This window comes from Carcharodon carcharias, chromosome 11, assembly GCF_017639515.1.
Source record: "Carcharodon carcharias isolate sCarCar2 chromosome 11, sCarCar2.pri, whole genome shotgun sequence".
NCBI classification, from domain to species: domain Eukaryota; kingdom Metazoa; phylum Chordata; class Chondrichthyes; order Lamniformes; family Lamnidae; genus Carcharodon; species Carcharodon carcharias.
The window spans coordinates 65,956,797-65,980,368 of NC_054477.1; the positions used below are offsets into that span (position 1 = coordinate 65,956,797).

The 23,572-nt window shown below is 45.2% G+C and overlaps 1 protein-coding gene across 6 annotated transcripts in view; it reads left to right on the forward strand.

Annotated features, from left to right (window-relative positions):
- Positions 1-10,691: 10,691 nt before the first annotated feature.
- Positions 10,692-23,572, forward strand: part of pdgfd (platelet derived growth factor d) — a 200,167-nt gene continuing 187,286 nt past the window's right edge. For 4 of the 6 annotated variants that reach the window (XM_041199509.1, XM_041199513.1, XM_041199511.1 and 1 more), the window contains exon 1: positions 10,692-11,351. In XM_041199509.1, coding sequence (XP_041055443.1) covers positions 11,240-11,351 — 112 coding nt within the window. In that variant the 5' untranslated portion in view covers positions 10,692-11,239. The remainder of the gene's footprint in view (positions 11,352-23,572) is intronic. The other 2 variants (XM_041199512.1, XM_041199515.1) reach the window with 1 other exon arrangement.

The window sequence follows — 23,572 nt, forward strand, 5'->3', positions numbered from 1 at the left end:
GCTGTATGCCTCATAGCTTACAGAGAGTGGAGACGAAGGGGAAGAGAGCGATGGAGGCACCTGGCTGGTGAGAGAGAGGAGCAGCACCCTCAGGAAGAAGGGGCGGGTCGGTCTCCGCCACACACTGCTGAAGTGCCATAGTGAGCTATTGCTGGTCGGCAGCTAGCTAGACCCAGGGTCTATAGACGCTACCTATCATTCCTGCAGATGACTGAGAGCCAGTTTTGCCGAAGACTGCACATGTCTAGGGAACTGGTTAGTCACCGGCTGCAGGATTTGGTGTCACATCGACATGGAGGGCATCCACTGCTAGTCGCTGTGAAAATGACTGCTGCACTCAATTTTTACGCCAGTGGCTCCTCTCAGTGCCCCACATGTGGATCCCTATGGGATATTGCAAGCCTCCACTTACAAATGCATGCAGGAGGTCATGGACGCCATCTTTGCGAAGGCACACAACTTTGTGCATTTCACCCTGGACCAGGAGAGCCAGGGTGCAAGAGCGCTGGGATTTTCTCAGAACTCGAGTTCCCCATAGGTGCAGGGTGCTATCAAGTGCACTTACATGGTGCTCAGATCTCTATGGCAACAAGCGGTCAACTTTGTCTAGCACAAGCACTTCCTCTCGCTGAATGTTCAGCTGGTGTGCGACCACCACAAACACATCCTACAGGTCTGCGCGCGATTCCCAGGGAGTGTCCACGACTCCTATATCCTTAGCAGGTCTCAGGTTGCTGACATCCTCAGGCTCCACAGAGGCTGCAGGGTTGGCTGCTGGGGACAAGGGCTACCCATAGAGGACATGGCTGCTATCCCATACAGCAACAGAGCGAAGATATAACGAGGCTCATGATGCAACTCACACCTTGGTGGAGGAAACCATCAGAATGTTGAAAATGAGGTTCCGGTGCCTGGACTGGTCTGGTGGACCCTGCAATATAGTCCACAGAGGGTGTCATGTATCGTCGTCACCTGCTGCGCGCTTTACAGCCTGGCACGGGGAGAGAAGCTGGCTGAGGAGAAGATGGAGGAGCTGAACGTCTTCTCCAATGAGGAGGATGTAGACAGGGATGAAGGGGAGGAGGTCGCCGAAGGCGAGGACACCAGCGATGAGGCCCTTGCACTGGCCAGTCTGGCTGAGGGCAGCGCACATATCCTCTGGATAAGACTCCTGTCATGGAGACACAGTGGAGGCCCTAATAGTTGCTAGATTCCAGGAGGGTGATGACGACATGCAGTGAGGACTCCACAGATCTTTACATAGCCTCTGTGAATGTTTGCATCCTGCCTGGCTGAGGGCAGCTCACTTGCGCTCTGTGACCAGGGTCATATCATGGAGACTCAGCCGTGAAACTTTAAATGCATCTGTCTGTGATGAGCTTGATGCACGTCCTTTGGATGGCCTGCATTCAGGGCCCTGCTGTATGGCAATGGCACCCTGCTCGGCCCGTGGAGCTGGAGCTGGAGTCACAGGAAGAAGGGATTCGGATGGCCGTGACACTCCAGGAGTCACCTGGGTGGATGGCCCTGAGGCGTGCGTCTGCTGATCCTCTCTCCTATGGGGGCCCGAGGGCCCCTATCTGATTTCCTTGAGGAGAAGCAGAAGCTGGAGTGAGATCGAGCAGCTGCGCACCCCTCTCGCGTTGACACTGCTGGAGGCTAACTATGGTGTCAGCGATGGAGTTCAGCCTGTGCAGCAGTGCAGGACTGATGTCCTGGATCAAGGTCTCCATGGCGGCTTGCATCCTACCAGTGTTGACCTCAGTGCATTGGCATGCCAGCACTATCACCTCAAACTGAAGGCAGACGGACTCCACCATCGTGTCTTGCAACCTACGGAGTGCAGCGGACATCCCTTCCTGATGTTCCTGAGCTTGCCTCTCAGCTCCAGCAACTGAGGTATGACCAAGTCCAAAAGCTCGTCATCTGATTTGGATTCAGCTGATTTCAGGCCTCCAGCAGTCCTCTGAACTTGGGAAGTCCCTGCTGCCACCTGCTGTGGATCAGACAGTGTGATATACTCATCAGATTGTGACCCCAAGGCTATTCTAGAACTAGGTCCCACCAAGGAGTGTGTCTCTGTACAAGTGTGGAGGGTGTGGGCGCAGTGATGAGTCTTCAATTAGGGTTTCAGCAGATTCCCCTTCTGAGGCGTCTTTGGGTCTTGAGTCAAGAGCCTGGGTTGCAGACTGTTATGATGCGGCAAATGATGTGTGCCAGGCAATCAAATCCATGAGGGAAACTTCATCACGCAGTCACAACAATTTTATAATTTGTATTTTATTTCAAGATGCGTGGCCTGAATTCAGAAGTAACAAGTCCACCAAGACTTAGAGATTTTTTTAGAAAACTAAATTCAACCTTTATTAACAAAGTAAAATATTTCAAGCACATACAAAGGTTTACAAATTGCTACTATAATAACTCCTAAAGCCCTTAATTAATCTGGCTTCCAGTTATACCTCCTGTTAAGAAAATGGTTAAAAAAAAATAAGTTTAAACAGATCCAGGCAAGTCAACAAAATAAAAACAAAAAAACTGCAGATGCTGGAAATCTAAAACAAAAACAGAATTACCTGGAAAAACTCAGCAGGTCTGGCAGCATCGGCGGAGAAGAAAAGAGTTGACGTTTCGAAAGCATGGTTCTCTGATGGATGTTGCACAGCTGGATTTATTCTTGGTAGAGCACCACCGACCTCACGGTCAACACCGGAATGGTCCAGATCTTTGACAGCCAGCTGGTTGACTCTGTTTTCATAGTTCGTTAGAACTTTGATATTGGGCATTCCTTCACCAGTCTGTGACCTCCCCCTCCTGTGTGCCAGCTTGTCCTGCTTGAATACAGCTAGAGAAAGTGCAAGCAGAATGCTTGCCCGGCCAGATGATAAGTTGCCTGGCTTGTGTGGGTAGTGAGTGGTGCCATGGATGGGATGAGTACAATGAATGTGTGTGTGAGAGAATGAATGGTGATGTCCCTTGAACTGCAGTGAGTGAGATCCCTGTTGAGTGTGTGAGTTGAGAGTGATGAGAATAGTGACTTACCCTGGTGGAATTGAGGGGATCAGTCACTCTCATTTGGCACTGGGTGGTTGTCCTCTTTTGCAGATGTTGGCACTGACACCATTGCCTCCGCCTCCCAACCTGGATTGGTGATGTTTCTGCCCATCCAACGGCCAGAGTGGGGGCAGAGGACATCATGGGGGGCCTACAGTACAACAGTGACTGCATTTCAAATGTACTTCATTGATTGTAGAGTGCTTTGAAACATCTGCTGGATATCGCCAGCAAGGCCAGTAATAATTGTCCAATCGTAATTGCCCTTGAGAAGGTGGTAGAGAGCCATCCTCTTGAACCACTGCACCTACATTGATTATACTTTGTCAAAGTGATTTGGTGTAATTGAATTCCATGATTAGTCATCATTACTGATCCAAGCTTTTTATTCCAGATTTATGTACCTAACTGAATTTACTTTCCTAACTACCATGATGGGATTTGGTCTTGACCCTAGATCTCTGAAATTCTCTATTTTCCGGTTCAGTGGGATTGCTCTTGTTTTGTTCCAAATATATTTTTTGTCATATTCAAAGTATCCACACAAAAAGCATCTCTTCCTGCCTTTGGATTTTTACCTCTGAACTATCCTTTCTAGCAACAATATTCAAAGATTATAAAGACATTTTTCACATGCTGAAGAACACTCAATTCTACCACCATATCACCTGCTTAGGGAGAGAAGAGTGGGGTTTCATCGCGCTGATGGTGCTTGAAGTAGTCCAGGAAGATCTGATGATGGATGGTTATATAAACTGTGGGCTAGATGTGCTCCAATCTGCATCCCTTAGACTTGGGGGCTATCCAAATGGGAAAAAAGAGGGGAAAAAGAAAGACTTGCATTTACTTAGTGCCATTTATGACCACCAGATGTCTCAAGGTACTTTACAGCCAATGAAGTACTATTGAAATGTACTCACTGTAGGGATGTAGGAAACATGGAAATGTAGGAACAAAGATGGAAGCAATAAGGGCTTTACTGGAGACCAGGGCATTAAAGTTAGAAGAGAGGGAGTAGTTGAGCAGCTCAATAGTGAAGTATTGTGCTGAATGGAGGCTTGGCCATCGGCAGCTTCAAAATGCAATTGGAAGCTACTTCAAGTGAGTCCAGACTTCACAGAAAATCAGATTCCGGTGGCAGAGCAGATTGCTTTCAAATATAATTTCAAGGATGTGAAGCAATCCCAATTTTAATGATATAATGGTACATGAAGTTTTGTGCTCTTAAAATCTATTGTGCAAGATATTAACTTCCCTTTCCTATAAAATGCTTGGGAGACTATCAGATGGCACTCTGTTGACTTTCAGAAAATTGGTGACTTTGCTTTGTCCAACTTTCGTACAAATTTCAGGAATTGATAAGGAGCTAATTATTTCCAGTAAGAAATTATATTTCACCTAGGGAAATGCTGAGGTCACCAACCATGCCTTTCCTGCATTATTGTATTGATAGCTGTATTTTTGCATATCACCTGCTCAGAAAGAAGTCACTTTATCTGTGGTTAAGAAATGCTTTATGGAAGTTGTCACTTTTCATTGGTATGTACTTATTCTCTAGAGGAGATTTAACTCTTAATGCAACTATTTCCTTCACTATATAAAATTGATTCCTTCCCTACCAGGTTATTTAGCAATCTTACAGTATACTAAAAAGCCTCAGGATCTCTGGGCTTTCAGGGCCTTGGTAGTTTTCAGAAGCAGTGAAAGAATATATTCAAAAAATAAGTTAAAGCTATTAACCATTATCATGCATTGATGCTGGAGGAGGAGGAGCAATAGCCTCAGCATTTCTTGCCCACACAGAAAGTACAATATATCAACAGATGATGTTTAAAGTGGAAGAGTCAGGATCTATATGTTTTTCAAATAATGAAGAGGTACAAATGTTTAGTTTTGAATTTAAACTAGACATTTTGAAGTACATTTGCTTAAACACAGGTCAATAAGGAATCAGTAATTATAAGTAAAGAAGCACAGTTGTATGATGAGATTAATTAATTTGCACAATTATGAGAAGATTGTTAAAACAGAGATTAATTGACTGTAACTATCCTGAAGTTAAATGACCTTTGTGGGAGTAATTATCTCTTTCCTACCAGGAACCCATCAGCCCCCATTAATACTGTAATTAGACTGCCTATTTGATGTTGGTCAGCACCAATCATCATACAATACAATATTGCTGATTCCATCTTAGGTGCAAAACGGACTGGCAACAAGATACTGGAGAGATGTCTTTGCACCAAGTTACAATCTCCAAAGACACCAATAACTTTTAAAGCGGTTTGAACTTCAAGTTACTAGCTGAAAGCAAGATTTCATGTAACAAATGACTACCAAAACAACATTGACTAAGCACTATTTTATTTTTGTAGGCAGCTTATACTTTAAACTACAGAAAGTGACATTCCCCTTGTATACTAATCATCCATCACACTCTCCAAAGAATTACCATCCATATAACAAACAGCCCTCAGTTGCTACCAGCTTCCAATGGGTTTTCTGTATCCCATTTCACTGAGTAGTAACTTCGAGTGACCATCTCCAGGCACTTTTCTCAGTCTTCAGCGAGTTTCTTAAATTCACCACCAATAATAAAACCTGTCCTGATGTTTCTTCTTCCTCATGATACAAATCTACCAGAATCCTTAGGAGGTTGTAGGATGTGTCTCTTCAATGAGAGACTGTTTCCTTCTCGAATCCAACTATGATAGCTTGCAAAGCCAGACAGTCTTTTACTGTCTGCTGAACACAGCACTGCTGCTGTCTGTTTGTGATGTTCCTTGATTTATAGGGAAGCCTGTAACCTGATCTCAAAAATGATTTTTTCTGCCCTCTTCCCCATGGTGATGTGAAACATGGGCATCTAGGTAGGAATGCTAACTAGTTATCCTTGATCCCAATTTCCTTTCATTTTAGAAGTAATTGGACAGTTTACAGCACAAATGTTTCCAACCCAATACCAATAACACCCTTTTAGGAGTTTGGGAAACTCAGAGTCTACTCATTGTAAACTCAGAGACTGCTGCCATTGTCTCCAAGCATAAATACCTTGTACCTTTTTCTCAGTAAAACAATCTAAGCCCTCCTTGATCTCTAACAATCAACCACCCAAGTTTACTGCCAGGTAGACTTCAGAACAGTTTAATCTAAATTTAAGGCTATAATCCCAAAATACAACAACATTACAAACTTCATAATTGTAACAGCAGTGATTCATTTTGCTAGCAAGAAGGAGGAGAGGTAGTATAAAATAAAGAGTACAATTCCAAATGGATTGCAGGAATAGAGAGACATAGGGCGGAATCTCAGATTCAATGTGGTAGTGGCGGGTAAAATGATGTTTTACCAGTCGGCCATGATGACGGATTTTCACGCCATATCATCCCAAACCCACAACATTATTTATGCATTCCCAGGAAACACACCGTTTCCATGGCAGGCGAGCTCTGATTTGCCCGCCCACCATCACCTCACTGCTTGATCATGCCTGGCACCATATTTAAAGTCCAGCCATGTGCACACATCTCGGTACTTCCAGGCCACAACTATTGCAGAGAAAATGTCCATGAAAGGCAAGAAGACTGCAGCCCCCAAGTTTAGTGACGCATCACTAGAATGCCTTTTGGATGCCGCGGAGTCTCATCGCGATGTCCTCTACTGCCACTCTGGCCACAGGATGGGCAGTGGCATCACCAATCCAGCATGGCAAGCGGTGATCAGGGTCAATGCCCTGAAAAAGGGGACAGCCACCCAGCACCACTACAAGATGAATGGTCTCATCTGTTCCGCCAGGGCAACACACTTTTCTCACTACTCTCAACTCAGACACTCACAGACCCATCATACATCCACAGGGATCTCACAGCTCAAGGGACAACATCACTAACTTTCACACATACCCTCACATCTCCGTCAGGCTCATATCCTCTTGAGCTCACACCCTTATTCCTGTTCATGGCTCCGGTCACCACACATACTGCGCATACTCTCTCCATCTGTTTTCATGCAGGAGAAGCCTGCTCACATCAGCAGGGAAAGGTCCCAGACCAGGGGTGGAGTGGCCCACATTAGGCCCCTCGGTCACTTTGAGCAGCGTGCCAGCATGCTAACTGATGAGTACATGGACCGCGCCTGCGGCAATGGTCAGGTCGGCAGTTAACACCCACGTGAGGATCTTGCACCACATCATCCCTCTCTCAACTCAACTGTGGGTGCTCTCTCTCCTGTTTTTGACTCTGCTGCCATGCACTAATTATCTCTACTTTGGTTCACAGGAAGATCTGCCAAGCAACTGACACCCTCAGCCGGTCAGTCCTTCAGCTCTAATCATGCCCTCATCTGCAGCCAAGAGGACTCCTCCTTTAGTGAAGAGGTGCAAATAAGCAGCCTGGAAGACCTGTCATTGCAGATGCAGCAGCCAGCCCACAAGTGATTCTGGAGGGAAAATAGTGTGTGGCAGGGCCTTTTGGAGCCTCGTGCAAGCATTCTCCCATGCACGTGGATCCTTCACGTTTCACACTCATCTCAATGTCCTGAGCATTTTGAATGCTGCCTGCTGGGGTTTGCTTTCAGTTGTCCATCTGAACTGACCTGCATCTCCACCCACCCAATGATCACACTCCCATGCATCGCCTGATCTTGCCCACCATGACTTTCGATTTGCACATCAAGGTGCTAATTTGGTTTTACTTTCGCTCCTATGTCATTTACCCTCCCCAATCATCCATTTCCTTACCCCCATCACAGTTGACCCACCTGGCATCACCTCCCACCTCCTCTCTGTGACCTACCAACCACAACCCTTTTCCTTCAGGGATGTCCAGGTGAATGTGCACATTCCCTTCCTTTCTGAAAATCCCACCCCCATCCACATTAACCTCCCTGACCTCCTCCTTCCCACCCCTAGGGATTGTGTCTGCCTCTGGGTCCCCACCACCCACCCTTGCTACTGGGTCCCTTCCATTGCTACTGTCGAACACTCACCCTCCCACCTTACTGCCTCACTCTGCCCTCGGTCATTCTCAACCTTCCTTCATACCACACCCACCTCAATTCACTTCCCAGGAGGCAGACATTGCCTTATCCAACACCTCCCTTGCACGTTCACCTGCACATCATCCCCTCCGCACAACTTCTCCCCTTCACATCCCTTCCCCGCGGAACCCTTTCCACCCTGGAACCAGTTCCCCGCTTAGAACCCCTGACACCACACTCCAGTCCTCCCACCCGCCCTGACCCCCCCACCACTTAGGCCCTCCTGCTTCCTGACTCCTTCCTCCACTCTTACCTCTTCCACAACCCTTAGTCCCTTTCCCTCCCGACTCCTTCCTCCAGCCTTAACTCTTCCACCAGCATCATTTCTTCCTCCAGCCTTACTCCTACCCCTTTCCTGACTCCTTCCTCCACTCTTACTTCTTTCTCCACCCTTACTCCCTCCCCTCTCTTGCCCCTTCCTCCCCCTGTACACCCTTCCCTCTCCACAGCCCTTTGTCTCCCTGGACACCTTCCCTTCTCGCACTCCTTCCCTTATGCCTTCCACCCCCTTTAAACCTACCTCCCCAGTTGCCTTCATCTCCCCTGTTACATCCTCCTCCTCCTCTTATCCCTCCCCCCTCCCAACCTACCCCCGACACATTCATTTCCCCCCTTGCAACCTCACCCCATCCTGACACTTTCATTCACCCCCTCCCAACTTCCCCCATCCTGCACCTTCATTCTCCTCCAACCTCACCCCCCGACACCTCCACAGTCGATCCTAGTCCTTCTTCTCTCACCTCCTCGACCATCATCCATTGTGAGCATCAACAGTGATTTCCCAACTTTGGTGAGCTGCTTTGCAGCGGAGCCATGCCCATGAGAATCCACCCAGCATACCACGAACATTCCTCCAGGATCCCATTGCTGTTGGGCTCCAGCATCTTCTGCTCCTCGGATGTTCACAATGTGAGAAAAGCCCTGGCAGTAAGTCCCGACTTCTGCACATCACACTTGTCAAGACATGTTCCACACCAGTGTGTTTTCCCGCCGACATGGGCAGACGATCCAGCAGGAGGCAGGGGGCACAATGCCTGTGGGCAGGCCTAATAATAATATGCTGATGTATTACAGTGAGGTTCCCGACGTCCGAAGGCAGAGAACGTGGCCCACCATTGTCAGGTTGAGTGGACAATCCCAAATGGGCTTCACGCCATCATGAAGCCAATCGCACCATATTATCTGCTCATGCCACCGATCATGCCCAACGCCAGCGGGCACAGAAAATCCTGGCCATAGAATTATATGTGCAGAAATCAATGAATGCAACAGGGCAGCTTCGGAAAGCAGTTAATGAAGTATATGGGATCCTGTATTTTTTACATAGGGGCATAGTGTACAAAACTAAGTTATTTATAAAACACTGCTTCGGCCTCAACTGGAGTACGGTGCCCAGTTCTGGGCACTACATTTTAGGAATGATGTGAAGGCATTAAAGAGGGTGCAGAAAAGATTCATGGGAATGGTCCAGGGATGACAAACTTCAGCTATATGGTTAGATTGCAGAAGCTGGGGTGGTTCTCCTTGGAGAAGAGAAAATTAAGAGGAAATTTGATAAATGTTTTAAAAGTCATAAAGATCAGATGATTTGTTTCTGTTGGTTGAAGTGTCAAGAACCAGAGGACACTGATTAAGGTGACTGGCAAAAAAAGCAGCTGTGACATGATGAAAGCTTTTTTACGCAGTGCGTGATTAGGATCTAGAATGTTCTGCTTTGAGGGTGAGGTGGAAGCAGATTTTATTGAGGCATTCAAAAGAGAATTGGATTATCATTGAAGCAAATCAATTTGCAGGGTGTGGGGAAAAGACTTTGGAGTTGGCCACTTGAGTTGCTCTTCCAGAGTTGGCATGGGCATGATGGGCAGAATGGCCTCCTGCTGTGCAGTAACCCTTCTATGATTCTGTGGTGGAAATAGATTCCACAAATAATTTTAAAAGGCAGATGAACAGGTACTTGAGGACGAGAATTTACCTGATTATGGTCAAAAGGCAGGGTTGTGGGGCTAAGTGCAACTGATATGTCAAACAGCCAGCACAGGCATGAAAAGCCAAATGACCTCTTTCTGTGCTGTAAGTTTCTTATCCATAGGAATCAGAGATAACTACTACTTCGAATTTCAACACTTACTGCAATTATACACAAAGCACCTCTCCCACTCCCAAAGTATGAGTGGACTGTGTGTTATCCAGCAAGGTTCCAAAAACAATGCCACTGAAGCAGCAGATACTATTGCAGATGTGATAAAAGATTAACTAATATTATTTCCAGGTGTTGAATTGTTAAAATTGGTGTTAATTCAAAGAAATCCCGCTTAATCCAATCAGTGTTCATTCTGAGAAAGGGAAGACCGACTGGGGTAAGAGTGCCGACCGTAGGTGATCACATAAACTGATTTGAATGCAGTACTAATATGGTGGTTTAATGCTGCGAGTGCACGGCAACTGATCTGTACTAATTATTTCACGGGTTGTTGGTGCAGCATAAAAACTGCATCCTAAGACTGGTTTCTTATCCTATAAAGTGTAAAAAAACACCAACGCGTTGCCAAGTCTGAGTCATATAAGGACTGTGCACTGTGGATGACATTCCCAGCGTCAAACAGAAACTGCTACGTGTAGACTTTTTCCTTTCAACGTGAAAGCTTCAGCTGTAGCTTGCAATGCTTTTCCCTTTGTTTACACTGCTATTTCCTTATGCTTTACCCGGCGTATTTCCTCACCAGGACTGTGGGAGTACACGCGCGATCTGCACCGATCACTGCCTCTGCATTTTTAAACCACATATATGTTAGGGCTGTCAGAAGACACTTACAAGGATTCTATTTTTATTGCGTTTTGAAAGCTTTGATGATGCGCTCGCACTCTTTGAAGATGAGATCTCCACAGGACACAGTTTTTGGGTGAAATTTGGAGTCTTGTTTATTTCTGATCGGGGACTCGAAGAATCAACCTGTTACATCTTTTGAGCTTTGGGGCGTTCTTTTCTGCAGGTCTTAGACAAATCGCTCTCTATCGTCGCATTAATGATGCTGAAAGTTTGTTGAAAACACGATAGAGTTTAGAGAACGCTTTGAAGATTTAAAGAGTACACATCGCCTAACTGGATTTGATATTAATTAAGCAGTGGAGCCTGGTTATAAAAATCCCAATGTTATTGCTATTCATATTGGTTACAGTGTTTGGAGACTTTCGCCTTCATGGCACCAAAGCTCAAGGTGGATCTATTAAAGCTTTGCGATCCTCTACCATACAGAGAGATGGTAAGTTACAGTTTTGCTTTTAAATCTAATCTAAGCATTAAAAGTTGTTCGAGCATCAATGTTTTCACGTAATAAAAGTAAGCTGGTGCTGTTTAGCGACTCCTGTTGGGCTGAATGTAGTGAAGAAAATATAAATAAACTGCAAAACTTTTTTTCTGTTTTCTCAAAGTATTTCGAGATCATGGCAGAACATTTAGTTTGTCTCAATGAAATGTTCCAACTCTTCTATTTTTAAAACATTTTTATATTTCAGTATGCTGCTCGTTTGACATTTTTTACTTGGCTTTTATTCGTTTATTATAGTTTGGAGGAAGGACAGCACAATTTTCGGTGTATCTTTGGATCTCTTTAATGGCCTTTAACCGATGTTTACCACACAACGGATATATGTACCAGAATAAGTAACTGCGATGATTATTTGATCGTAAAAATTAAATTTAAACTGCTGGTAAAATAAATGCATCTTAATGTTACCTTACTGTACTTTTTAAAGTAGCTTTAACAGAGGATCGGAGACAACGGAGTGTGAAGACAGATTTCTCAAATTTACGTATTTTAAACTTTTATTATAGTTTTGTCACAATCGGAGCCTGTCTGGACAGGGGCCACACCAAACTTCATGCTTACTAAAATTGCTTTCTTTCCCCTTGCCGTGAATTATTGTGGTTTGGGTCATGAAGTTTCAGTGGTGAAATAAACTATAACAAGAGCTGCCCGCCTCAGCTGCTGGGGTTGTTTTGGCTGAGGGCGGTTTGCTGGTGCGCCTGTTGTGTGAATGCTGACAGATGCGTGTCCATTGTGCAGGGGGTGGGGGGCTCTGGTTTCAGAGCATGTGGCTGCTGTATTCCAGCAGCTGGATGAATGTGTCAGTTTTATTGAAGGCAGCGGGATATATTACCCTGCGGGAAGAGGCATTACTCGGCACTCAGATCTGGAAGGAGCAAAAGCATGACCTCATCAGTGCTATTGTCCAAACTGCATTGAGAGAGGATGTGGCTCCTTAAAGTCCACAATCTCATTCGCAGATCGATCACCAGGGAACAGAATGGGCTGGTGAGCTACGCCGATCGGCCTTAACCATTTAAAGGCGTCACGCCGCCCGGCTGTTCAATTTGCCCCGTTTGAACTGACACGGTGGGGGGGTGGGGGGGGGGGCAGGGCTTCCGCATGACGTCATCAGTAACAAGCAGACTGTGACGTCAGCGGTCAGATTGTGACATCAGAGGCGACTTTAGTCGCAAAAAAGTGACGTCAGCAGTAAGGGGCACATTGTGACATCCTCGGTAACGAACGGATTATGACGTCAGCGGTAACTGGAACACTGACGTCAGCGTGGCACAGACCCCAAAAGCTCCTGATGCCGCCTTGGTGTTGGTGCATGCGCCTTGAAGCCTTTCCTAAACACTTCAAGGAAGCTGCTCGCAGTTGTAGTGTTTTTTTATTTGGAAAAAACGTTGACATAAATAAGCGTTCATGGTGCAGGAAATTCCTTTCCTAACCTTACTGACTACAGGATGTGCTGAAAGAGGATGATGGAAATGGAAGGGAAATTCGGGAAGAGAAAATTAATTATGCTTCTAAACAAGAAAGGACTTTCTGCTGCAGAAATTCCATAGACCTGAGATAATTCCCTGGTTCCTGAAATAAACCTCATATTCCGAAATCCTGCTCTGAAAAACATCCATTTCTGGTGCCATTGTTATAGTCCTTAACAACCTCAGTGCCATTATCACAATTATCAGACATCACTTAGTTAATTGCTTCTAAGGTCGAAAAAATAATTTTTCAAGTCATAAATGTTAAAATTAATTACAAAGGATATTTGCTTAAAATTACTATTTTGAGTTAATTCACATATGTAGTCACTAATTTATTTAAATTAAATCAATTTAGTCTTATTTATTAGAATGCTTGTAAATTGAATTTCAGCATTGAAACATTGTTTATTAATCTATGAATTAATTAAAATTGACTTGTGCCTTTCATTTTATTTGAACAACATAGTTTAATTTGCACCACTTGCTAACAAAGTAATTTTTAACTTAAACAGGTGGCTTGGCTTAATTCAAATTGAGAAGAATTTAGTTAGATAATTAGGAGTTACTCAGTAGAAAAAACATGCTCTATTTATTTTTGCTTAAAATGTAATTTCGCAGTTCAGTGAGAGCAAATTAGGTTACTGACAATTTTTGAATTCTGGGTCTCCATACCAATAATTTTTAGATACTGGGCATTTTTTTCAATATATTGGAAGAAAGACTTTAAGAAAAATGATCACAAATTATAACTAAATGTAGTTGAAAGTATTAAAAGGGAAAGACCGAGGCAAATATACAGATTGATTTTATTTTTCCTAATTATGTTGTTTTACTGATTTCCATCCACAGCCACACACCACCTCAGTTTGTCAAAACAGGAATAAAATTCTATTCCCAAATCATGTACCAATGCTGATGTTGGGCAGCTCTTCATAGAATTATGAGTGCAGCTCGGTGAAGGCTACACATTTCATTTTACTTATCACTCTTCCATTACCTCTGCTGGGCATTGCCTCACAGTTGCGATTGGGAACTCAGTGACGAGAAAGGTTGAACCTGTGCCTGAGCAAAATTTGGCATCACTTCATAACAACTTGCATTTATATAATATAAAAACAAAGTGCTGCAGATGCTGGAAATCTGGAAAAAAAACCCAGAAAATTCTGGAAATGCTCAGCAAATCAGGTGGCAACAGTGGAGAGAGAAACAGTTAACATTTCAGATTGATGACCCTCATCAGAATAGATTGCCATCAGTACCAATGCTTTGCACATATTGGCCTGAACCTTCCAAGCAGCGCCAATATTGGGTCCATGCTGCTGCGTGTGAAGATTCTCCTGAACCCATGCTGCTGCATATTTTTTCCAGGATCTTCTGATCATGGCTGTTAGAGAAATACGCAGTGCAGTGTCCCTGGGGAACTCTGTCAGAATAGAATAGAGTTGGGGGAAGGCAGGGTTCTCCCCCTTTTTACCGCACTAGCTGCCATATTCTATCTGGTAAGTTTAAAGGTCCAGTCTTTGTGGGTTAGTGAATGGGTGAGGTGGGTTAGTGAATGGATAGATGGGTGAGGTGGATAGGTGATTGAGGTGGATTGGCAGTTGAGCAGGTGGTTTGGGAGATTGTCAGGGAGATAGTGGGGTGGTTAGGTCAGGGACAGTCTGGTCTGCCTGGGTAGGTAATCAGGTTGGGTTGAGCAAGGGTGTAGTTGGGTGGCCTGGGGGTAGTCGGGTCCAATTCGGGTAGTTGGGTCAGATTGGGGCAGGTGGGGTAGTCAAATTGGATTGGCAGAGGGGTGGGGATAGTCAGGTTGGAGGTTAGTCTGGTTGGTTTGGGGATTAGTTGGATTTGGTTGAGTTGGGGATTAGTTGGATCCAGTTGGGTTGGGGATTAGTTGGATCTGGTTGGGTTGGAGATTAGTTGTATCTGGTCAGGTTGTGGGGCTAGTTGGGTGGTTGGGTGATTGGGGGATAGTCGGGAGGATTAGGGTGTATGGTTGGAGTGTTGGGTTGGTTGTGCAGTTACCAGGTGTATGACTAGGTTTAATCTCTGTAAATTTCCTGGATAACTATTCAGCTAAGTCCTATGAATCTCTCTGAAGCCTCCAACTCTAGCTCAGAATCAGAGATGTTCCTGCAGGGTGCCAGGCAGTAGGGGAATTGCCCTTCAGAAGTTTAAACTTTCAAGGCAATTCCAACGTAAGTCCATGCATCAGGACTTCCACAGGGTCCTGACACACATCTTCTGTAGTCTGGTCTCCGAAGATCTGGAGCTCGGAAGAGTTGGGCCAATTTTATACAGAATGATAACTTCTAGGGAAAAAGCCTGTTTTTCAAAAAAAAAATGCTGTTTTGACGTATTAAAAAAACACCTAACATTTAGTGAAATTGTAATGCATTTCCTTATATTTTCAGCCATTGCACTGCAAAAATTAAGTCAGTGAGCAAATTGATATTTTTTTAAGGATAAGATAAATGCAAGTGTTAAATGTACCTTTTCTCTCACCTGTTAAAGATGCATCAGGAGCCTGTTGCACCATTCAGTTAGATCACAGCTGATCTGTACTGTGTCAGCTCCATTTATTTGCCTTTGATCCTCACTTGGGGGTATGGTGATAATATCACCAGACTAGAAATCCAGAAGTCGAGGTTAATGCCCACGGGACAGGGGTTCAAATCCCACCATAGAAGCTGGTGTAATCTAAATTCAATTAATAAATCTGGAATATGAAGCTTATCTCAATACTGGTAACCATGAAACTGCTATCAATTGTTTTATGATCCCAACTGGTTCACTGATGTTCTTTAGGGGACGAAATCTGCCATCCTTACTTGGTCTAGTGTACATGTGACTCCAGATCCATAGCAATGTGGTTGGCTCTTAACTGTCCTCTGAAATGTTCAGTTCAAGGGCAATTAGGGAAGGGCAACAAATGCTGCCTTTGCCAGTGATGCCACATCCCATAAAAAGAATAAGGGAACAAAATTAATGCCCTTAGCTGGAAAAATGCCAGCAGCTTCTAAATTGAAAATATCAACTCCCCTACCATCTACAGCCTTTCGAGGGACAAAATACCTAATTTTCACACAACGTGTGAAAAATACTCCACGATTTTACTCCTGAATAGCCTAGATCTAATTTTAAGATTTTTAAAATTGATTCTTTCATGAAATATAGGCCAATATTTGTTGCCTATCCTTGCTTGCCCTTGAGAAGGCACTGGTGAGCTGCCTTCTTGAACTGCTGCAGTCCATGTGGTATAGGTACACCCACAGTGCTGTTAGGAAGGGAGTTCCAGGATATTGACCTAGTGACAGTGAAGGAACAGTGATATAGTTCCAAGTCAGGATGGTGTGTGACTTGGAAGGGACTTGCAGGTGGTAATGTTCTTATGCACCTTCTGTCCCTGTCACTTTCAGTGTTAAAGGTCGCATGATTGGAAAGTGCTGTTGAAGGAGCCTTGCCGAATTGCTGCAGTGCAATTTGTATATAGTACACACTGTTAACACAGTGCGTCGGTGGCTGTAGTGCTAAGGTGGTGGATGTGGTGCCAATCAAACAGTATACTTTGTCCTGGATGGTGTTGAGCTTCTTGAGTGTTGTTGAAGCTGCAGTCATCCAGGCAAGTGGAGAGTATCCCATCACACTCCTGACTTGTGCCTTGTAGATGGTGGACAGACTTTTAGGAGTCAGGAGGTCAATTCCTTGTCGCAGAATTCCCAGTCTCTGACCTTCTCTTGTAGCCATTGTATTTATATGGCTGGTCCAGTTTTGTTTCTGGTCAATGGTAACCCCCAGGATGCTGGTAGCAGGGCATTCAGTGATGGTAATGCCATTGAATGTCAAGGGGAGATGATTGGATTCTCTCTTGTTGGAGATGGTCATTGCCTGGCAATTGTGGCATTAATATTACTTGTCAGCCCAAGTCTGAATGTTGTCCAGGTCTTGCTGCATATGGGCACGAGCTGCTTCAGTATCTGAGCAGTCGTGAATGGTGCTGAACATTGTGTAACAGTCAGTGAACACCCCCACATCTGACCTTATGATGGAGGGAAGGTCAGTGATGAAGCAGCTGAAGATGGTTGGACCTAGGACACTACCCTGAGCAACTCCTGCTGTGATGCCCTGGGACTGAGATGATTGACCTCCAACAACCACAACCATCTTCTTTTGTGCCATATATGACACCAACCAGTGGAAAATTACCCCCCTTATTCCTATTATCTCAAGTTTTGCGAGGGATCCTTGTTGCTGCCCTGATGTCAAGGGCAGTCACTCTCACCTCACCTCTGAAGTTCAGAAGTTCTTCGCAGAGCCCAGCATCACTTTTAATTTTGCAAGTTTAAAGAATTGAGTTCCAAGCCACAGAATCATCATCAAACAAAGTGATGCTCATGGGCCAATATCATTGCTGCAAAATGTTTCAAGGGTGGCATCAAACCTGATTTGAAAATTGCTCAAGACATTTGGGGCTGAATTTTATGCCACTGGGATTTTACGTTCCCGCCAAAGTCAATTGAGTTTCGAATGACTTGCCACAATTTATGGCCCCTTCCCCGCCACAACGGAGCCATAAAATTCTGACCTTGGACACTCAGTAAAGTGAAGCCGAGGAAAATAGGCATTTCCACACAGGATTTCAAAAATTTGAAAATGTAATTTCCAGGGTTCAGAAACCTGTGAATGTGCACAAGCATCCATGCATGTAGCTCCCCCATGGCAATTGGAGTTTGGTTAAAAGTCTGCAGCACAGCTTGGGTGTTACTAGCTGTGCATTTTGCTCTGCGCCCACTGGTCCCTAACTGGAGCATGAGAACTATTAATTTCAGAATAAAATAAACATTATGTTGAGCATGGAAAACACCCAACACCATTCTATTGATGCACTCATTGCAGTGGAAACTTTGAACTTGAGACTTCAAATGTTAAATTTAATAACACGCCTCATAAATTACTTGATTACTAATTCCTCTGTTGCCATATAGCACTGAACATTCCCTTGACCCTTCTTAAGTATGACCATATTTCAACATAAATTAATTAAATAATTTGCAAGTCAGATAAACACTCCCTAGAATACTACAATCAGCGATTATGACTTTACTGCAAATCCTTGAGTTTGTGTGAGCCCCTGACATTATTATAACGTATTCTATCAAAGTTTCAGTACTGAACTGTAGCACTTACAGTGTATGGACAATCTATTAGATATTCTAATATGCAATCCATAAAAAGATTTTCTCCATGAGAAACATGTATATGTATGATTAAGAAAAGCTATACTCAGAAGTCCATTCATGATAATTGTTCCTTCTTGCTATATATATAATGACATACTGCTCACACTGAGGAGGATGCAGGATCTGCTATGATAAATGGGGATGCTGATTAAAATGTCACCTAGGGAGTCTATCCTTCCATCTGGAGTTAATGCTAGCTGGAGGGTGGAAGTATCACTTTAGTTGGGGCATAGATGCAGGGATTGTCTTGATCTAACCACAGAGATACACAATCAGGAACTTGCTAAACAGCTGATTTTTACCAGGGTGGAGAATCTTCTACTCGGTCTAGAAAAGAGTTGAGCCAACGTAGCTCATAGCAACTTGAAGTTGAGTAAGCCAGCTGGCATTACTTTCCTGCATTGCTTCGGAGGCAGCTGATGGAAGATTCTGCTGGACATCTGGCAGCTTATGCTCTCCCAAAGCAAGCGGTAGAGAATGCAGCTGATATCACTCCAGCACCACTGTGCAAAATGTTTATGTTTGTCCTGTAACCTCTTGCCTGTTATTATTGCACATTGTGCTACTGTATTGTCTGTTAAACTCTATATTGCTGTCGCACGCTGGATCGATCAATGGCTTTTAGACTGTTAACCAGTCAGTCTTTGGGGATAAGAAGAACCCTCTCTGATAGTGAAACTAAGCTTAAGTTGTATGGTGGTTAACAAGTTGATTTGTTGTCCTTTGTAATGCTGGCCTGATGAAGGTTTGAACAATTTTGGCAGAACTTACTTTCCTTTTCAATTGGTAGAGATATTTTTATCAGGCAAAGTAATCGAGTATTTGCAAAGGAGGTCTTTTATGCAAAGGAATCTGTTTTGAACTCTGATAGTTTCTTGTATTTTATAAATCTTTTAAAAGCTTTAAAACATTATCAATAAAACAAATAGGCAGAGGTTTTTCTACTTTATTCAAATTGCATTCTGATTAAATGCTGGAATTGTGACATTTTTACCTTTTAATTGAAATATTGCATTTGATAACTTTGCAAGATACAGTCAACGTTTCCTCTCTAATATATCAAAAACCTTACATCTGAATATACGTTCTGAATTTTAAGTCCTTTTGTCACATTTATTCACATTTTTGATCACCACCTTTTGCCATTTATAAATTCCTATTTAATTCCTACATATTTAAAATGGAAATTGCCTACATAAGCTTGTCACTGTGTTCACATCCTCGCACTCGTGGGGGCAGTATAGAGCCTCATTTTTCACTTCCTGATCCTTGGGTAGCATAGTAAAAAAGCTACTACACTGCAATAAACTCTACTTCTCTGCTTACCAACTTGCTGTAAAATTTGCTTTTTAATAAATAATATAAAATAAAAGTATAATATAAAAAGGACATAGTGGATGACTTCAAAATAGGGTCTAAGTTATGTCGGCATTCCCTGGTCTAATTCTTCTTCACTTTCTAACCTCACTTAATCCAAAGACTATGGGAGGAATCATCCCAGATTTGCACAATGTGTGGTAATGGGCGGGAAAAAGGATGTTTTACCTGCCAGTCTCAATGGTGGCTTTTCACGCTGTATTGTCCCATTCCCGCTGCTTCCTGCCTCAATAATGCATTCCCAAGAAACAAGGCAGATCGCTAGTGGGGCAGCCTCTGATTCGCCACCCTGCAGTCACCTCAGGCCTTCAGTAATCAAGGAGCCATATTTAAAGGACGCCCCTGTACTGCGCAAGCTCTCTCTAAGGCATTGTAAGCTGCTGCAAATGCATGGCTGCTAAAGGTAGGAAACTTGCTGCCCCCAGATTTGGTGATGCCTCCCTCGGGCACCTACTGGATGCATTGGAGGCCCACTGTGAAGTCCTCTATCCCGCTCTGGGCGAAGACCAGCATGCAAAGCCATCAATCCAGCATGGGCGGTGGTGGCAGTGGTGGTCAGCGCCAATCCCCTGCAAAAGTGGACAGGCACCCAGTGCCAAAAGAGGATGAATGATCTCCTCTATTCCGCAAGGGTAAGTCACTCTTCTCATCGCTCTTAACTCTCACTCTCACAAGCCCATCACACATCCCCAGGGATCTCACTCACCGCCAATTCAAGGAACATCATTAATTCATTCTCTCACACACACCTTCATCTGCCCTGTGGACTGTGCCCTCATCCTGTCCATTGTACCACTTGCCACCCACACATGCCAGGCATCCATCTCATGTGGCCTGACAGGCATCCTGCCTACAGTCTGTCCATCTATATTCATGCAGGACAAGCTGGCACAAAACAAGAGGGAGTGGTCACAGAGGGGTGGAGGAAAGCCAGACATCAAGGTCCTCACAGACTTTGAAAATAGAGTCATCCAGCTGGCCAGTAATGATCTAGATTGTTCCTGTGCTGACGGTGAGGTTGGTGGTGATCAACCAAGTGAGGATCTGGCAGTGCAACATCCATCGGACCACCATACTATGAGTGAGTTTCCCTTTTCTGCAGTGCCCTGCCATGCACTAGTTATCTCTCCTTGCTTTCACAGGCTCATCTGGGAAACAGCCGAGAGGGTCCATGACCCAGGTCCTTAACTCAAGACCCGAAGGCACCTCGGAAGAAGAACTTGATGACACCCTAATTGAAGGCCCATCACAGCCCTTACCTACACCCTCCACCAGCGCAGAAACACACACCTTGGTGGGACCTAGTTCTAGAGTAGCCTTAGGGTCACAACCTGGCAAGCACATTGTGCTGTCTGATCCACAGCAGGTGGAGGCAGGGACTTCCCAGGGTGCCAGCGCTCAGAGGATTGCTGGAGGTCAGAAATCTGCTGAGTCTGAGTCAGATGATGAGCCTCTGGACTTGGTCATACCTCAGTTGCTGGAGCTGCGAAGGCAAGCTCGGGAACATCAGGAAGGGATGTCCGCTGCACTCTTCAGATGGCAAGGCACGCTGGAGAAGTCCATCTGCCTTCATTCTGAGGTGATAGCGCCAGCATGCCAGCATGCACCATTGTTGACCTAACACTGGTAGGATTTCGGCCTCCATGAAGACCTTGTTCCAGGACATCAGTCCTGCACTGCTGCTTGGGCTAAACTCCATCGCTGATGCCATAGTTGGCCTCCAGCAGTATCAACATGAGAGGTGTGCGGGATAACTCGATCTCACTCCAGCTCCTTTCTCCTCAAGGTGTCAGCCAGGGACCCTCAGGCATCCATAGGGAGGAGGGTCAACATCCCAGGGCTACCTACCCAGGTGACTTCAGGGATGTCCAGTCCATCCGAATCCCCTCTTCTGTGTGCTCTCAGCACCTTTAGGTGGGGCTGGCCCCCCATCTCTTCAGCGTCTGTAACCAGTGATGCTGTGCTCCTAAAAGGGCCAGGTGCTGAAGGCTGACGAAGGGTTAGATGCATTTAAAGTTTCACAGCTGCGTCTCCATGACATGACCCTGATCACAGAGTGCAAGCGAGCTGCCCTCAGCCAGATAGGAGTCATTCACAGAGGCAGACATTCACAGAGGCAGACATTCACAGAAGCAGAGGCAATGTGAAGATCTGTGGAGTGTCCTCGCTACATGTCAAAGGAAGCTAGTGACTATTAGGGTTTCCACTGCTCCTCTGTGAGTGAGCCTGAGCACTGAGGGTATGTGCGCTGCCATCAGCTACAGAGGAGTCAAACGTTCACAGATGCAAGGTGAGGATGTCAGGACTGTCCTCACTGCATCTTGTCTTCATCCTCCATGAATCCTGTTACTATGGGGGCCACACTAGCATGCCAGCCTCGTTTGGCCAGTGTGATGGCCTCATCGGCATCCTCACCTCTGAGGACTCATCACTGTCATGCCCTTCAACATCCTCCTTATCGGAAGATAAATGCAGCTCCTCCATCTCCTCCTCAGCCACGTCCTCCCCCCCTTGCAGCATCAATTTGTGGAGTGTGTAGCAAGCGATGATAGTGCATGAAACCCTCTGGGGAGTGTATTGCAGTGATCCACCAGACCTGTCGAGGCACTGGAGCCACATTTTCAAAATGCCTATATCTTGCTTCACCAAAGTCCAGGTCGTGGCATGAGTCTGGTTGTACCATTGCTCTGCTGCAGTCTGAGGCCGCTGCATAGGCTTCATCAGCCATGTCTTCTGCGGCTAGCCCTTGTCCCCAAGGAACTAACTCTTCAGCCTCTGTGGACCCTGGAAGATGTCAGGGATCTGAGACCTGCTGAGGATGTAGGAGGCATGGCCGCTCCCTGGGAATCGTGCAGAGACCTGTAGGATGTGTTTGTGGTGGTCACACACCAGCTGAATATTCAGCAAGTGGAAGTCCTTGTGATTGACATAGTTGACTGCTTGTTGCCACAAAGATCTAAGCACCAAGTGAGTGCAGTTGATGGCATCCTGCACCTGTGGAAAACCTGAGATCTGCACAAATCCAGGTGCTCTTGCTTCCTGGCTTTCTTGATCCGGGCAAAAAGCAGAAAGTTCTGTGCCTTTGTGAGGATGGTGTCTGTGACCTCCCTGGATACACTTGTGCATGGACACTTACAAAATCCTGCGCAAGTCACCTGTGGAGCCCTGGAAGCAGCCGCTGGCGTAAAAATTGAGAACCGTGGTTACTTTTATGGCCACTGGCAGTGAATGCCCTCCAGGCCCCCCTGTAACACCAAACCCTGCAGCAGATGCCATATGTGATCGACCAGGTCCCTACACATGCATAGTCTTTGGTGACAATGGTTTTCAGTCGCCATCTGCAGAAATGACAGGTGTTGTTTATAGACTCTGGGTCTAGCAAGGCGCCTTGAGTGATAGTTTGCTGAGTATCTTCAGCCCCATGCGCAGCAGGCCCTACCGACCCTTCATCCTGAGGGAGGTGCTCCTCCCTTTGCCAAGTTAGGCACCTCTTCTGTTCTCTTCTTCTACTTCTCTGCTCCCTATAAGCCATGAAGCATACTGCTAAATCCCCATGCTCTATGATTCTGATGTTGTCCTTCTACAGGATCAAAGAGAGAGACGTGTGCTTTAGCATATGTGTACTAAGAACCTCTTGGTTATGTCAGAAGACCCCTTCATGAATGCAGGAGAGTGCTGGCCACCATTTGGATGGTCAGTCTGTAGTGCGCTTCATTGCTGTCCAAAACCCCATTCACTTTCGCCCCACTCCGCTTGACCGATTGACAACAGCTTTGACCATTGGACTGCATGCTGTGTTCTCAGCACATTTGCATGCATTCTCCTAAGCCACACTGCAAGGCTGCACTGTTAACTTGAACCATAATGGGTACTGGTCCAAACCTTAACAAAGACATTGCAAGGGGCTGTGAGCACTTTCCCCAGTGACTGCGCCATGGCCACCTTTCGCAAGGGAATTCTACAACTTGCCCAGTGGGCCATTCATTCTGCTGCCCCCTAAAACCCACCTTAATTTGCAGTCTGTGCCCGAGGAGTGAAAAGTTCTGGAGCATTTGGTGGCACTTTT